At 42.0% G+C, this 15,938-nt stretch overlaps 1 protein-coding gene and 1 pseudogene across 1 annotated transcript in view; both read right to left on the bottom strand.

The window, feature by feature from the left end:
• Nucleotides 1-4,978: 4,978 nt before the first annotated feature.
• The window catches only part of LOC135055936 (protein-glutamine gamma-glutamyltransferase E-like), a 52,793-nt gene continuing 41,833 nt past the window's right edge, over nucleotides 4,979-15,938 (bottom strand). Inside the window, exons 10-12 of the mRNA XM_063960538.1 lie at nucleotides 9,105-9,262; nucleotides 7,790-7,923; nucleotides 4,979-5,180 (exon numbers count right to left, since the gene is read on the bottom strand). Of these exons, the coding sequence (XP_063816608.1) occupies nucleotides 5,036-5,180; nucleotides 7,790-7,923; nucleotides 9,105-9,262 (437 nt within the window). The 3' untranslated portion in view covers nucleotides 4,979-5,035. The remainder of the gene's footprint in view (nucleotides 5,181-7,789; nucleotides 7,924-9,104; nucleotides 9,263-15,938) is intronic.
• LOC134897262 (5S ribosomal RNA) lies at nucleotides 10,664-10,782 on the bottom strand (annotated as a pseudogene).

Raw genomic sequence — 15,938 nt, 5'->3', positions numbered from 1 at the left:
AACACCTGCTTCAGGGATCAATGTCAGATTATGTAAGTTTACAAAATAATGGCTGAAAATAATTAGTTAAATCTTAATATACAAAAACGACATTTGAATATTTGAGGACCATTATCGTTTAGGCATCCAGTATTATACCTACAGTAGCTACTCAATCATCCCACAAGATAATGCCAATGCCCTGAAAACAAATAAAGGGAAACAATTTTTTTTTAAATGATTGCAGATAAATTTATCCAAAAGAGACACAAGCCTTGCTTTGTTTATCCTTTTTGACATTGCTAAATTTTTTAGCTAGATTTTTTTTTTTTTGTGTCCTAGAGTTAAGTGTCTAACAGTAATAACAGTATTATCCTATGGTGGATTTTGTGTAATACTCTAAGGCTATTGTGCATCCAAGTGGCCTGCAGATCTCCTATGCTGTGGATCTGCTGGGAACTGTGTTGTTATGGAACACCTATCCTATGTAGTGCTTCTATGTTTTAATGTGAGCAATAAACTGGTACAGAACTAACAGAACTAATGCGTACTTAGATATAAAGTCACGATTCATGGAATTCCGTGGTTTCACTGTTCCCAACCGTAGAAAAGGAGTGAATATAAGTGACCGGCGTGTAATAGCTAGCAACTAATAAACTATTTCCTGTTGCCATTCAGTATTCCAGAAGTTCTGATGTATGCCTGTTAAACAGTAGCATTGCTAAATAGGTGATAGTCACATTTATAAGTTCCAGTATGCACTTTTTATGAGTAGGAGGTTCTGTCACTATTCACATTCTCCAAAGGCTTGGGATCTCCCTGGAGCACAGAAGAAGTGACCAGTGATGACTTCTCACGGGATGCTGTCAATTTACTTACAATAAAAATCCAGACGGTCAAAATACCGACAACCTTTGACCGATGGTCAAAATACAGACAAGGTCAAAATACAGACATTTGTCAAAGTCGAAAAATATCATAATGCATATGCCTTGTACTAACCCCATGCACATGCCCGCTGCTCGTGCACTCAGTCCGCCGTGCGTGCACATATCCGCAAGTTGCGTAAGATCGCTCCGGCAAACATGCGCATGATATGGGTATTTACGGCGGAGTTTGTGAGCGTGTAGCGTGTTATTAGAACATTGCATATTTAACCCATATAGCGTATATTTTAGATATAGTTCCCCTAGACCATGTCAGCGAGTATTATTAGTTTAAACAGTTCCTGGACAGAGAGATTCCTCTTTGCAAGATAGGAAGGGTCAGATAAAGGTTGGAAGGTGATGTCTAGTATCCAGCTGTAGGGTATTTTGAGGGTAACATTCCGGTGTTAGTTAGAGAAAGATCGCTTGTTCCTGCGTATAGTTATGTACAAAAGTAGATTATGAACATTAACTGTATTTACTGTAAATTACATATGCGGCGGGAATCCAGAGGATACCACCCACAAGAGCAGTTGGATAAGACATTGCCCACCTTTTCAAATCCACCTATGATCTTTTCTGTAATGTGGAGACATATCTCTGTGTCCAATGAACAATGAGATTACAGTGACCATTGTATTGTGTATGCATGTTGTGTATAAAAGGACCATTGTTGCCTGGCCGGTCAGAAGACTCTAAACGCTATCTGTATGACCAGCGGAGGACCGGATTCGGGTTGCGCTTGCGAATATTCTCACGTACGTACATTCTCTGTAGCCATTATTTCTGTTTAGAATTATCTGTTAGCCTGTAGTGTATAAACTGTATTGTTTTACCTTTTTGGAATCAATCCACGGAGGCCTTAGAACCCTGTGGTTTAAACTACAAACAGTGTTGTGTTTTCACTTTCCTGCATGGGTTTTAAAGTAGATTTATCTGTTTAAGGTATACAGGTATAAGCATTGTTAAGGTGTACGCACTGCGGATACTTTGTATCGCCAGCGCTATTTAAGGTTTAAAGGTATAACATCGTTGCAGTACTTTGCTGCCAAAGGTTTAAAGTATAAGCATATCATTACATTGTATCATTAACAAGGTTTAGAGGTTATCCATTGTGTGAGCGCTCGCTGTGAGTACTCCGTACACTCAGCGCAGCGTGCGTACCATGTGCAGGACTCTGTACGCAAATAGCGTACAAAGTGCGCAGCACGTGCACGTAGTCTAGCGGCCATAGCGGCTCAACGGTAATAGTGTACAAAGGGGTATAGCTTTGCGGTCTAAGATAATACCAACATTATCACATTAAAAATGTCGACACTGTCAAAATACTGTCATTTAAAATGTCGACAGGTCACAGAATCCTTTTTTTTTTTCATGATTTTTTAATTGAAACCGATTTGTTCGTACGTTACCATCTCAGTGGACGTGGAGTGGGAATATAATAGTGTGCCGAGCGCAGGGAGGCACCGTATCCGAAGCACGGCGAGCGGACGCGGTACACTTATATGGTGTCCATGTCGTCCTGTGTCGACATACACACCAATTTTCTTAATCCTTTTTTAAACCTCGTGTTGACTTTTTGACCTGTTGACATTTTTAATGTCGGTATTTTGACTGTCAACATTTTAATGTCTGTATTTTGATCTTGTCGGTATTTTGACCATCGGTCAGTTGTCAGGATTTTGGTTGTAGGTAAATCATACTGATCCCCTTCTCACTACTATCTGTGTTTGACGCTTTGTTGGTCTTCTATGTTGTTGTTGTTGTTGTTTTTTCTCTCAATTACTTTAAAGAATGCATAGCCAGGCAATCCACCAATTAAATGTTGGAGAAGAGCTAGAGTGCATGTACACTAGTACTTTCACATTGAATGGCCCACACATCTAAAAACCCCAATACAAGGGGAAAGCAAAAAGTTAGATTTGGGTGGGTTATTTTGTTTCTGTGCAGGGTAAATACTGGCTGCTTTATTTTTACACTGCAATTCAGATTGCAGATTGAGCACACCACACCCAAATCTAACTCTCTCTGCACATGTTATATCTGCATCCCCTGCAGTGCACATGGTTTTGCCCAACTTCTAACAAAGTTCCTGCTGCGATCAACTCTGAATTACCCCCATTGTGCACAAATAAATGCTAAAGGAAGATTAATATATGCAATATGTCAGTTAACACATCCACTTCACAATAGAGGAGAACACCTAGGTGAACTACAAATATATAAAATTGGTGCCCTTCACAACATCGATCAGGAATAATCACCATTTCAATGTCCTTTTTATATGTAATGAAGTGCAATTGGGAAAAAAATCCCTTTAGTTTCAATACACTTGTTTCATCACAGGTGCACAGATAGAATAAAACTGTCCTCCTCCTTTCTCTCCTTAATTATTATGGAAAAATGTGGAAAGGAGACACTTATTTTTCCATTTCTATATTATTTCATATCTTCTACATAGAGAATACATTGTACGAGGGGGGGTTCAATAAGTAAGGTAACAAGACCTCTCACGTGTAATGTTGTCTATTTCATTCTAAGCGATACGTTTAATTTACCGGCTGTTGCGATTCCAGCGGTTAGGATACCGACGCCGGTATCCTGACAGCCGGCAATGCCGCCATCCAGAATACCTGCGCAACAGGGCTATTCCCACTTGTGGGAGTCCACACCACTCATAGAACGGGAATGGCTAGCCCGCAAGGGGACTCTTAGTGCTCTTCCCGCTGCCGGCATTCTGGCGGGCGGGATGACGCTGTTGGGATATTGACAGCCAGCATCCTGTCCGCCGGTAATCCGTACCAAACCCCATTCTAATTTCCTGCTATGTTAGAGCATGTAGGCTACTGCTTCCCCTCATGCCTATTATACTGTGCCTCATATCAGTCATACTGTCCCAATATCAGTTGTAAGATGGGGATGACAGAAACGTGGTCAAACGTTGAGGTGTGTAGTGTGATCAGATTTCTGCCTCTAAAAGGCACATCAGCAGCTGCAATTCATCGCCAGCTTGTCAAAGTGTACGGTGATAACATTGTGTCAGGGAAACAGTTTTGGGTTTAATGCACTGCCTTTGATAATGGCAGGGCAGATGTCCGTGATGAGCAGCAATCCAGCCGGCCAGGCTCGTCTACCACAGATGACAGTTTGTGCCGCATTGAAGGTCTGATTAAGGGGGACCGACTCATTCAAGTTAAGGATATTGCTGACGCACTAAACATCTCAGTGAAGTTCTGCAAGCTGTCATGTCCTGACTTCAAGAGCCTGACACTGATTCTATGCCAGGATAGATGCCGGGGTGTACCGTTGGAACAAATGCTTAGACAAGTATGGGGACTATGCGGAAAATGTACCAAGGCCATGCTATTGATTATACATACTATATATGTAGGATTTGAATAAATTGATGCAATGAGAGGTCTTGTTATTTATTGACCCACCCTTGTATATCCAAATACACATCTCTATGAACTGTAGGCTTTGCACACATCACAATACTGTAGATCTAGCAAGTGTCTTTGCCTGAAGTTTAGTGTCCTATGGTAATGTCTTGTACAATGGAAGCAACACACACTTCACACTTGGATCAGGCTGGAAATGTCCCCTCTGCACTGTGGCCTATAGCAGGTACCATGATAGACTGTGATTGGCTGTTTCCGAATTAGTGATTCCACTAATAGGTGGTTGTACAAATGTTTATGTGTGTGTTCTAGCAATTACTTTTGTACACAAGATAAGACTTATATCTACTGTACTTGTATTAGAGAGTGAGAAAGTATAGGCATAGTTTTAGTGAATGCCTGTGATTGACAATTGTAGCCAACTCGGCATCAGCCCAAGTATATATGTTTTTACCACAACTTGTGGCAGGGACAAGGATAATGTTTATTATGAATCTGCTTTCACCCCAAGCAGTGTCACACAGTACAATAAAGAGATCTCTGCATCCTGAGCTTTATCTTATTCTAGAAGTCCCTGTCATGGTCTCCATCACACTATGTTTATAACTGAGAACTGTGCAGAGCAATGTAATGAAAATCTAGGCAACTATTACCCATCAAGATCACATTTTATTGTTCAATGACATTTAGTTCATTTGACAAGTCTCCCAGAAAAGTAACAGAATAAATTCAGACAACATTCACAAATAATGACCCCTTAACATTAGAGAACTTATCGGATGACAAGTCCACCACGATACATCTTTGTCCGGTTCGGTAAGGGGTGATGTCTACCTTGGTCACCGATCTTTGATTCTTCTTGAGTAAAGGCACACTGTAAATAAAGAGAATTATTTTCTTCCAGCGGTTGTGGTGGATGTGGTCAGGTTGCCGGCGGTCAGGATGACGGTGTTCAATCCCGAAGCCGGATTCCCAACAGCAGACATCCCGATTGCAAGTAGGGACTCCTAGATTCTAGGTTTAGGCTGCAGGGAGGGGGGGGGGGGTTAGGTTTAGGCTCCGGGGAAGGGGGGGGGGTTAGGTTTAGGCTCCGGGGAAGGGAGACTTGGGCTGTGTGGTGGTGGTGGTAGGGGGGATTGATAGGGTTATGCACACCTGGGGAGAGTTATGTATAGGCACCACCAGGGTGGGTTCTGCTGAGCATCGGGATGCCGGTGTCTGTTTTCTGACCACTGGCATCCTAAACGCCGGTACCTCCTATCACACCCAGCTAGATAGACTTGCAGGTCCATTACTAAGTTTCTGTGTGGCACAACAGATCTATCAGCATTGCTTTAGTGGGTTGTTATGGGCCAAATTTTAAGACTTTTATAGCACTTTGCCTGGACGAAATGTAACTCTGCAGCACATTGTAGAAGAGAACTTTACCACTATACTATCCAGCATGAAGAGATGGACCAGGAAAATACTCCAACAATTTTACTCTTAGTTATGTAATAAAACTGTTGCTTCTTTTTTTTTCTTCTATGTTCTATGTTCTATTTATTTGGAGTGTGTATAATATATATGGTGAGTGCAGAGATTCTGTGGTACCACATGCAACGCAGGTATAGGAATAGTGAGTGAAGTGGATCAATACTTTTTGTTTATTTAATTAATTTTGAATTAACCTTTTCATGATTACATCTTCTCATGCACCCCAGTTAGCTCATTATGGGGCTTACACATTATGCTAACTATTGGGGGGCACCAGTTTTCGGGTAACGGAGCAATTCATAATTTCTCTGGCATGGAGACAGCTGATCTGAAAAACCGCTGTCCCTGCAAAACTTGGCACCACAACTTTAGTAGTGGTGAAACTTGGCACTGCTCAGTCTGATCTCTGGCAACAGATGTCAGGCAGTGGCGGAGGGATCCAAACAGATCCATCTTTGCAACCGGGACTCCTTTTCCTAGGGAAGGAGCACTGTGCTGGAATAAACGGCATCTGGAGATGGGGAATGTTTCCCCAGTCAAGTTCCAAAACTATTGTATTTTCAGAGCTTTATGAATTTAGGTCACCATGCTAATGTATAGGGACAGCAAGCCAGATTGGGAGTGAAAGGTAAGCAGGAGATATCCATGATATCCCCTGCGTTACCTTTTTAATGCATGGCACACCGACTTAATTTATACAAAAGTAGGTGAAAATTTTCTTTTTCACTTTTTTTAAATTTTAATTGTGTCAGCTGCTTTCCTAGATGTTTTATAGCTGAAATGCTTGGTGGTGGTTACCATTAAAGCCTCAAACCAGGAAGCATGTCTTCTGTGTAACACTAATGTGATTGCTATAGCAATGTTAAGAATTCTGAGAGATAGGGTAGGACTGACCAGATGGGAAAGACTTGGGCCCAGCACAGTTGGTCAGCTTAACAAATGTTGCAACAGTTGTAACTAACATTCCCTGTTTATAAAGTGTAGAGAATACAGTTTGGAGTGTCTATAATAAATATGGTGAGTGCAGAGCTTCTGTGAGTTTTATTTAAACAATGTGGTATACAGTAGGAGTGGTGAGTGCAGTGGATCAATGCCGCATAACATACTTTGTTAAAGCTGGCAGCTTGCATGACTTGCTCTCGCTGGCTTTGGCGGTAAGGCTTCTCATTACAGCTGCTCACGCCTACACACAGATAGCTTCTATCCCTCCTCAATCCTCCCAGCATTCAGTGCGCGGCAAGCAGAGAGAGCTGCAGCTGTGCCAATTTAAAGGGTGATTGATCTCATCGCCCCTACATTTGAACTGATGATGCCACCATGGCTCCCCCATCATCCGTCACCCAGTGCACCTGTTCCATTGACTTTATTATATCAGGTTATAGCTGTCTATCCAGGTCACTTACTTGTCATTGCCATTTGATATGTCTTTTTTCTCCAATAAATATTTACAAACATGTCCTGACACAATATACTGTACATCTAAACCTGGGCATACACTAATCAATTATGTGGCAGACTATCTGTCCAATCTGGCTGTTTGAAACAAAATTTTTTGAATGTATGGGAGCAAGTGACAATCAACTATTTCTCTAACCACTGGAAAACGGCCAAAAACTGTAGTTCGACAAATTGGTTAAATCCGTAACTTAATTTTTTCACAAAGTATTTTATATTTTTTTTTGTCCCTTTCCCAGCTTTAATGTGTTAGGCACATTGTGTCCGGTGAGTTGCAGTGTTCAATATTTGAAAGTCTTCAAATGAAGTTGAAATTTTAACATTGTGGCTGAAAGAGGGGATCCCCTAGTTGCTTTCTATATTTTGGGAATATTCATATGTACTTGTTTTCCTGGATTGGGAACCCAAAATGTCTTAAAATAACTCTGGTAATGCTATCCTTTTAACATAATTTTTGCTACATTAAAATTAAGCTAATAATTAGCTAAGACTTAGGACATCAGACAATAAATCATATTACAAATGAAATAACAATATCACTTTCACACTTACTCAATCTTTATCTGCTCCTTTACCAGCCCGCTGCCCTCTACTGTCAGAACACTGTTCTCAACGTCCTCTGCAATGGGATTGGTAAATATAATCTCTAGATGAAGTGGCTTATTTTTATGGGCTTGTTCTGTGGTCTGAATGAAAATAAAAAGGAAATAATGTTTAATACTGTATATACATAGTTTAATATAATATATCTATTTTAATAAAATCCTTGTAACAGCCTTTGATCAAGCATCTAGTCTTTCCTCTCTACTTGGAGCACGATCTCCACCATACCACACCAATGAAATGTACTGCCTTCAAAATCCTTTACACAGAGTAGAACATCATTGGTGTAAGTCTCTTATTTTCGTGGCTTCCTCAGATATCCTGCTATCTACCAATCATAACAAAAAGCTATTAATGCTGCCGAATAAATATATGTCCAGTCTTTCATTGATGCTTAGGTTCTAACCCCAAACAATGTCCAATTTCTGTTTTTCTACTTCAAAGACTATTTTGACAAGATTCCTCTCTCCTAGCACCTTCACCTCATTTTCATCTTATAAATGAAAGTACTGTACTTACTCTTTTCCCCATTCACTCTACTACCAGTCCATTTGACCCTATCCTCTTACAAATTAGTTGATTCCTATTTCCATCCCAGTCTTAACTAACATCTGTAATTCTGTAAATCCTTCTCTCTCCACTGGTATCTTTTCATCAAGAATAAAGTAATTACTTTTGATCTATTGCATACTACCATTCCAACTCTCAATCCCAATGCCCCTCCAAGCTTCTTAAGAGTCTTGCCTATATGCCCCTCACACTCCCTTCTTACTGGTTTTTCTCCAACCAGACTTTCACCATGACAATTTATTTTGAATGCAGCAATTACTAATTTTCCTGGTAAAACATTCCTATACTGCTGTTCCCCTCTATTGTTACCTATGTTGGTTGTCTGTATTTTTCTGAATTAAATCTAAAATACTTAACACACAAAAGCCATTAACAAAACTGCCTCAATATACATCTCTTCCTTTGTATCAAAATGTTTCCCAACTTGACCCTTCTGCTTTGAACCGCTCATATATAATCATTACCTGCTCCCATTACCAATTACAGGCCTTTTCTGGGCTGCACCTACTCTTTGGAATTCCCTTCCTCATGCAACAAGACTTTTCCCCTAGCCTCTGCACTTTCACAGGGAAGAAATAGTTTTATAATGTTTTTTTAAATATACGTACAGTATTTACGTTTTACATACATGGTGAAGATTTACAAGAGTGTTTCATATTTTGTGTGGTGCTTTAAGGTTATTTTCTGATCATACCTTTATCACGATGGGTGGGCTCTTCAGTGTAATGACTGTATCCACTAGTAGTTTACCTTCTTTTTCATCCTCACACACAGCCACGACTTTGATCATGTTGTCTGTGGTTATGGCGTTTTCATACTCCGCATATGCTATGGTAAGTGGTATGTTTTTCTCTGTAACAAAGTCAAGTAGCCAAAAGTGAGTAGAGTTTGATTTTGCTAAATACTTCCATGCTGTGGGAAAATATGTGCAAGACCTATAATTAATGAATGAAAACTTATGTACATACTCTAGTTGGTGAATGTGAATCATGATGATTTCTATAAAGTAGGAAACCCTTATATGCACATGCTGACATACCAAATGTTTGCTTGGGTATCCGTATGACACGTCAATGGTCAATTGGTTGAGACCATATGGTCGACATGTAAAAAGTCAACAGCGCTTAAGGTCGACAAGAGAAAGGAAAATAAATACTCTATGCTGGGGCACACTTTCTACTACAATATTGTTAAATTAAGCTTTTATTAATAATGAATTCAAATATTACACACATAAATAAACAACAAATACTCTTATTCTCTATTAAAATTGTAAATAAGTAAGTAAACACTTAATGGGGAACCGATTAAGTGGTGAGCCCAGAATCTGTACTCAGGATTTGGAAATATTTATGACAATAATTAATATCAGACCTCAAAGAGGCTCATTGGAATCATCAGTTCCGAATCCCCATCCTTGTTACATTAGTATGAGTAAATAAGCGTTTGGTGAAAATATTATGATCATAGGGTAACACAGAGGTTCCCAAACGCGGTCCTCAAGGCACCCCAACGGTCCAGGTTTTAAATGTAGCCATGCTTGGCCACAGGTGACTTAATTAGCACCTAAGTCAATTTGATTTTACCATCTGTGCTGAGCCATGGATATACCTAAATCGTGGACTGTTGGGGTGCCTTGAGGACCACGTTTGGGAACCTCTGGGGTAACACATCAATATTGATACTGCGATCTCTTTATTGGGATGTGCTAACATGTGTCTCTCTCTTGGGATGTACTTGGAACTGTAATATTGCTGTGAGGAAATGGCAAAAATTGCCCCAACCTTAGTGAAAGTTTACCTATGAAATAGGTTGTATACCTGGCATGTGGATATATGTTGGATCAGATCAAAGGAAATCCTCCTGGTAGAGATCGACATAAACACTAACTCAAATAGAGTATCTCTTGAGATATAACTATATAGAGAGGGGATGCTCCGGTCACAATACCTCCGCCTGCATCTCGAACCCTGATAATCCAGACAGTTGGCAAGCCTACTAAAAGGCTCTATTCCCACTCGTGGGTGTCCACGACACCCATAGAGTGGGAACAGAAGCTGTGGCGAGCACATGCTCGCCACCGAGACGGCAGCGTGGCAAGTGCAGCAAGCTCGCAAGGGGTTTTGTTGTGCTCGCCCCCTCCACGCCGGCATCCAACGGTCGGGATGCTGACCGCTGGGATCCTGGTAACATAGAGAGGAAGGAAAAGAGTGACCCAGGTTGAAGGTTGCTGCTGTTTGTGGTCAATATAAGTACCTACTGCACCTGATATTCCTAGGTGGCCTCCCATCTAAGTACTGATCAGGCCTGTCACTGCTTTGCTTCCAAGATCAGACTAGATTGAGTGTAGCTAGTGAAGTATGGCAGTAATTTATTTTTCCCAGAAATGCAAAAAATAGGATTTTAATACCTACCGGTAAATCCTTTTCTCTTAGTCCGTAAGGATGCTGGGGAATCCAAAAGGATCATGGGGTATAGACGGGATCCGCAGGAGACATGGGCACACTATAAGACTTTGAATGGGTGTGAACTGGCTCCTCCCTCTATGCCCCTCCTCCAGACCTCAGTTATAGAACTGTGCCCAGGAAGACGGACATTTCGAGGAAAGAATTTATTGTTTAAACACGGTGAGCGTCATACCAGCTCACACCTCAACATGCCGCAGAACGTGGCATTCAATAGAACACCAACCGACGGCATGAAAAAATATATACAGCACTATGGGGACTGAAATTGTAACACAACCTGTGTGTAAACACGACCAATAATAGCATACCGCATGCTATGGCATGAATAACGGCAGCAACAGACTGACTGAAAGGAAACGTAACCATAACCAATAAATGCAGATACAGTACGCACTGGGACGGGCGCCCAGCATCCTCTAAGGGCTAAGAGAAAAGCATTTACCGGTAGGTATTAAAATCCTATTTTCTCATACGTCCTAGAGGATGCTGGGGACTCCAAAAGGACCATGGGGTCTATACCAAAGCTCTAGAACGGGCGGGAGAGTGCGGATGACTCTGCAGCACCGATTGCCCAAACAAGAGGGCCTCAACAGCCAGGGTATCAAACTTGTAGAATATTTGCAAAATTGTTTGAACCCAACAAAGCAGCTGCTCTGCAAAGCTATAAAGCTAAACCCCTCAGGTAGCCGCCCAGGATGAGCCCACCTTCTTGGTAGAATGGGCCTTCACCGATTTCGGTAACGGCAAACCAGACGTAAAACAAGCAAGCTTAATTGTAATTCAGATCCAGCGTGCAATAGTCTGCTTGGAAGCAGGAACCCCAATCTTGTTGGGAGCATATAGGATCACAGATTCTCCGTTTTCCTGATCTTAGCCAATTTGGCAATGCAAATTTTCAAATTTCCGACCACATCGAGATACTCCGATGTCACCTAGGCGTCAGTAGCCACCGGCACCACAATAGGTTGGTTCCAGTGAAAACTATGAAACCACTTTTGGCAGAAACTGTTGCCGAGTTCTCAACTCTGCTCTATCTTCATGGAAGATTGAACAGGGCTCTTTTGAGACCAAACCGCCAACTCAGACACCCGCCTTGCAGATGCCAAGGTCAAGCACATGACCACTTTCCAAGTGAGGAATTTCAACTTAACCATACAGAAAAGTTCAACGAAAGAAATTGCAGGAACTGCAACATCACGTAAAGATCCCATGGTGTCACAGAGGCACAAAGGGAGGATGGATGTGTTAGACTCCTTTTACGAAAGTATAAACCCCTGGAAAAGGAGGCCAATTGTTTCTTGGAATACAACCGATAAGGCTGCAATCTGACCTTAATCAAGCCCAACCAAAGATCGCCTCCACACGATCTTGTAAGAAAAGAAGGGAGAAAACGATCCAACTGGAATTCTTCCGTAGGAACCTTCTTGGATTCACACCAAGACACAAATTTTCTTTTTTTCCCCAACTATGGTGGTAATGTTTTGAAGTTACTTCTTTTCTGACTGAAAAAAGAGTAGGGAAGACCTCACTGAAAATACACTTCCGGGCTTGAATCCGACGTTCAATCTCCAAGTCGTCAATGGAAACCGCGGTAAGTCTAGGAACACACACGGCCCCTGCCATAACAGATCCTCTTGCAGAGGAAGAGGACAGGAATCTCCTATGAGTAATTTGCTGAAGATCCGGATACCAGCCCTCCTTGACCAGTCTGGAACAAGGAGGATCATCTGAACTCTTGTTCCTCTTATAATCTTTTAACATTTTCGGAAAAAGTGGAAGTGGAGGGAACACATAGACTGACTGAAACACCCACAGTGTCACCAGGGTATCCACCGCTAATGCTTGAGGGGACCCCCGACCCGTAACAAAATTTCTGAAATTTCTTGTCAAGGCGAGATGCCATCTTGTCTATTTTCAGATTTCTCCAAAGACTTATCACTTCTGTGAAAAACCGCTTGATGAAGACTCAACCCTCCTGAACGGAGAACGTGTCCACCAAGGAAGTCTGCTTCCCAGTTGTCCACTCTTGGAACGAACATTGCTGATAGAGTGCGTAAATGGTTTCGACGCCCAGCGGAAAATCTTTCTGGCTTCTGCCATATCTTCTCCGGTTCTTGTCTATAGAAAACCATTATAAACTGCCCTTAACTGTAGACCGTTAATGGGGCGACAAGTATCCTAACATAACACTTGTCCTCAGTGAGAATTGCGCCGCTACCACAGGAGCAACATACTGGTCTTGAAACCATGATTATCCCAGGTGGGAACCGGACCACTTGTCCAACAGGTCCCGCTAAACACTTCCAGGCCTGGAACCTGCCCACTGAACGGCCTCATAGGCCCCAACCATCTTTTTTCAGCAACTGACTGTATCGACGGATTGACACCGTTGCAGGTCTGCCAGACTCTGAATTCTCAGAGCTTCCCCTTTTTTTTTTTTTTTAGACGCAAATAAACTCTTCTCAGTATTGCCTCTAATAATATTGCCCCAAGCTGATCACCTCGTCGTTGGGACCAACAGGGATTCTGGCAAGTCCTGTTGTTGAAGAACTGTCAAGGAGAAAACAACGTTTCGCACCATTTGGCTTCTCGATCTCTCCATAATTCGGAGAGCGATCCAGTACAGAATAAATGACTCCTTACTAACGATGGAAACCCATCATACCGCCATCACCCTGGTGAAATGGTAACAACAATCCTGAATCGCAAACCTCAGGTAAGCCTAAAGCGGAAGAAACCGTAATTAGACCTCCTTACTCCCACTTTCAGAGTGGAGAACCCTGCCATAAGAGATTTCCTCATGAAGTTTAGGTAGGAAAACTTGGGATTTATCTGACGAGTCGTCCGGCCTCGGGAGCACGAAAAAACTTGAACAACAGCTTCTTCTTTTATGACCGGAACAGCAGGACAATGATCTGATCCAGACACAACTCTTGTATTGCGTCACATACTACCTCCCTGTCATGAGGAGGATCAGTAAGGTTGATTTGAAAAAATCAGTGAGGGAAACGTCTGAAACTCCCGTATGTCCCCTTAGGGACTCTATCTTTAACTCACTGGTCCATGTCCTTTCCAGGACTGACTGAAGAGTTCTAGACGAGGTCCCACCTTTGTGGGCCCCCGCAAGATAGACCCAACATCCCACTATGGACGTGGCAGAAAGAATGGATGATTTCTTCACCTGTGAACCTGAAAAGGCAGCTGACCTCTTACCTTTTTTACCTTCCTTTACCTGCAAAGAAAAGGGAATCCTTATCCATTCGGTCGAAATGACTGCATCCTACAACAATGCGTCACCAACCATTTCGAGGTAACATAGGGCAATAAAGGTAAACATACCCGTGTCACCTGCCGAGAGCATATTAACAAGGCCATCACCAAACAGGCTTTCCTTCATGGGGAAGAGACTCCACTTCTTTTCGGATTCAGCATTTGCATCTCTTTGGTGAATCCACAACGCCCTCCTAGCCGAGTCCGCCATGGAAGTGGCCCGCGCACCCAAGAGTCCCATCCCTTGTAGTCGCATGGTAGTATGTTGCAATGTTCTAGAGATGACCCAACTCAAGGAGTAACACATCTCTCCTCCAAGTAACTGACCATTCCTGAATACAATCACTCCCCCCTGCGCATGCAATGCAAGTATAATCAAAGCATATAATTAAAATATCACTTAGCTTCCTGTAAACGATCCTTTGTGACAGGGCCCACTTTATTCTATCCATGGCGGGAAAAGAATAAACACTCGGAATCCTCGTGATGATTTGAAACCATCTTGTCACGGCTGACCTAGAGTTATCGAACAGAGCGACCAGCACATGAGAAGGAAAAGTTTACTTCAGCATTCATTACAAATTTTTTTGTATAAATATACACATTTAAATACACATATACACACGTATATCCATATATCCATAACACATATATATGTGTATATATATATATATATATATATATACAGAAAGTTAAACTCCGGCACTTGGATATGTCCCTGACGCGAGACTGTCTTGCTCAGGTGCCCTCCTCCGTGGATTACGTCCACCTTAGATACAAACACGAAAAAACGAGGCGGCACTCGGAGTCTTCAAAATAGCAGCAAACTTTGTATTAGTGCAGATCAACGTTTCGGGGTCTCCCCCTTCGTCAGGATTAGTGCAAAATGACAAATAGTGCAAATAAATACAACTCACCCCCAATCAGAACATCACCGCATGCTGATGTCGCTGGCCGCAGCCGCCGGACCTCCGGACTGACGTCACCCGCGTCTCAGCGGAAGTGACGCGTCAGGAGCCCGGCGGTTCGTCCATGGCAACGCACCCTGGTAACGGAGCTGTAAACAACATTCAATTGAGAAGCCCAGTGCCAACGTGACACAGCCACCTAAAGTGCTCACTGCTGTATACTGCAGTTTCAAGTTTAAAAACATACAGTGTTTGTGTATATATATATATATATATATATATATATATTTGTCAGGAACAGCAGGGTCCCTAGTGATATTAATGCGTTCTTAATGTGTATGAACATGTACTGAATGCCGATGTTGTGGATCTAATCAGGAAACATTATGGTCGACATAAGACATAGTAGTCGTGTCGACAACAGGGAGTAGTAACTGGGCAAAATAAAATATTTTGCGACCCCGAGGGGTCTGAGGGAAATATATACATAATTTTAATGTTACCACGTCTGTGCTCGAGCTACAGATCAATGCAACCGTACCATACATATACATATATACAAATATATACAGGTATAGCCTTTTTCCAATTGCCTCACATTATCATAATAATTTATACCCAGTCATATTAGTTGGTGCCGACAGGGATACCCATATATGTCTGTGTCTCCCATATAGTTTTTTCTTTTGGAAAAGCTTACAACTACTGACATGCTGACACTTAATCTCACGAATCAAGTACCATCAGGAGTCGGCGGTGCCGACAGAGGGATTCCCATAGCTGTTTGTGGTAGAGCACTCATACATGCTGACACACGTGTATTAAACACCCACAGACATTACACTGACTCTAATGGGTAGATCCCAGTATCTGACAGAGAAA

The sequence above is a fragment of the Pseudophryne corroboree genome, chromosome 3 (genome assembly GCF_028390025.1).
Source record: "Pseudophryne corroboree isolate aPseCor3 chromosome 3, aPseCor3.hap2, whole genome shotgun sequence".
NCBI lineage: Eukaryota > Metazoa > Chordata > Amphibia > Anura > Myobatrachidae > Pseudophryne > Pseudophryne corroboree.
This window is presented reverse-complemented; position numbering and strand designations above follow the sequence as displayed.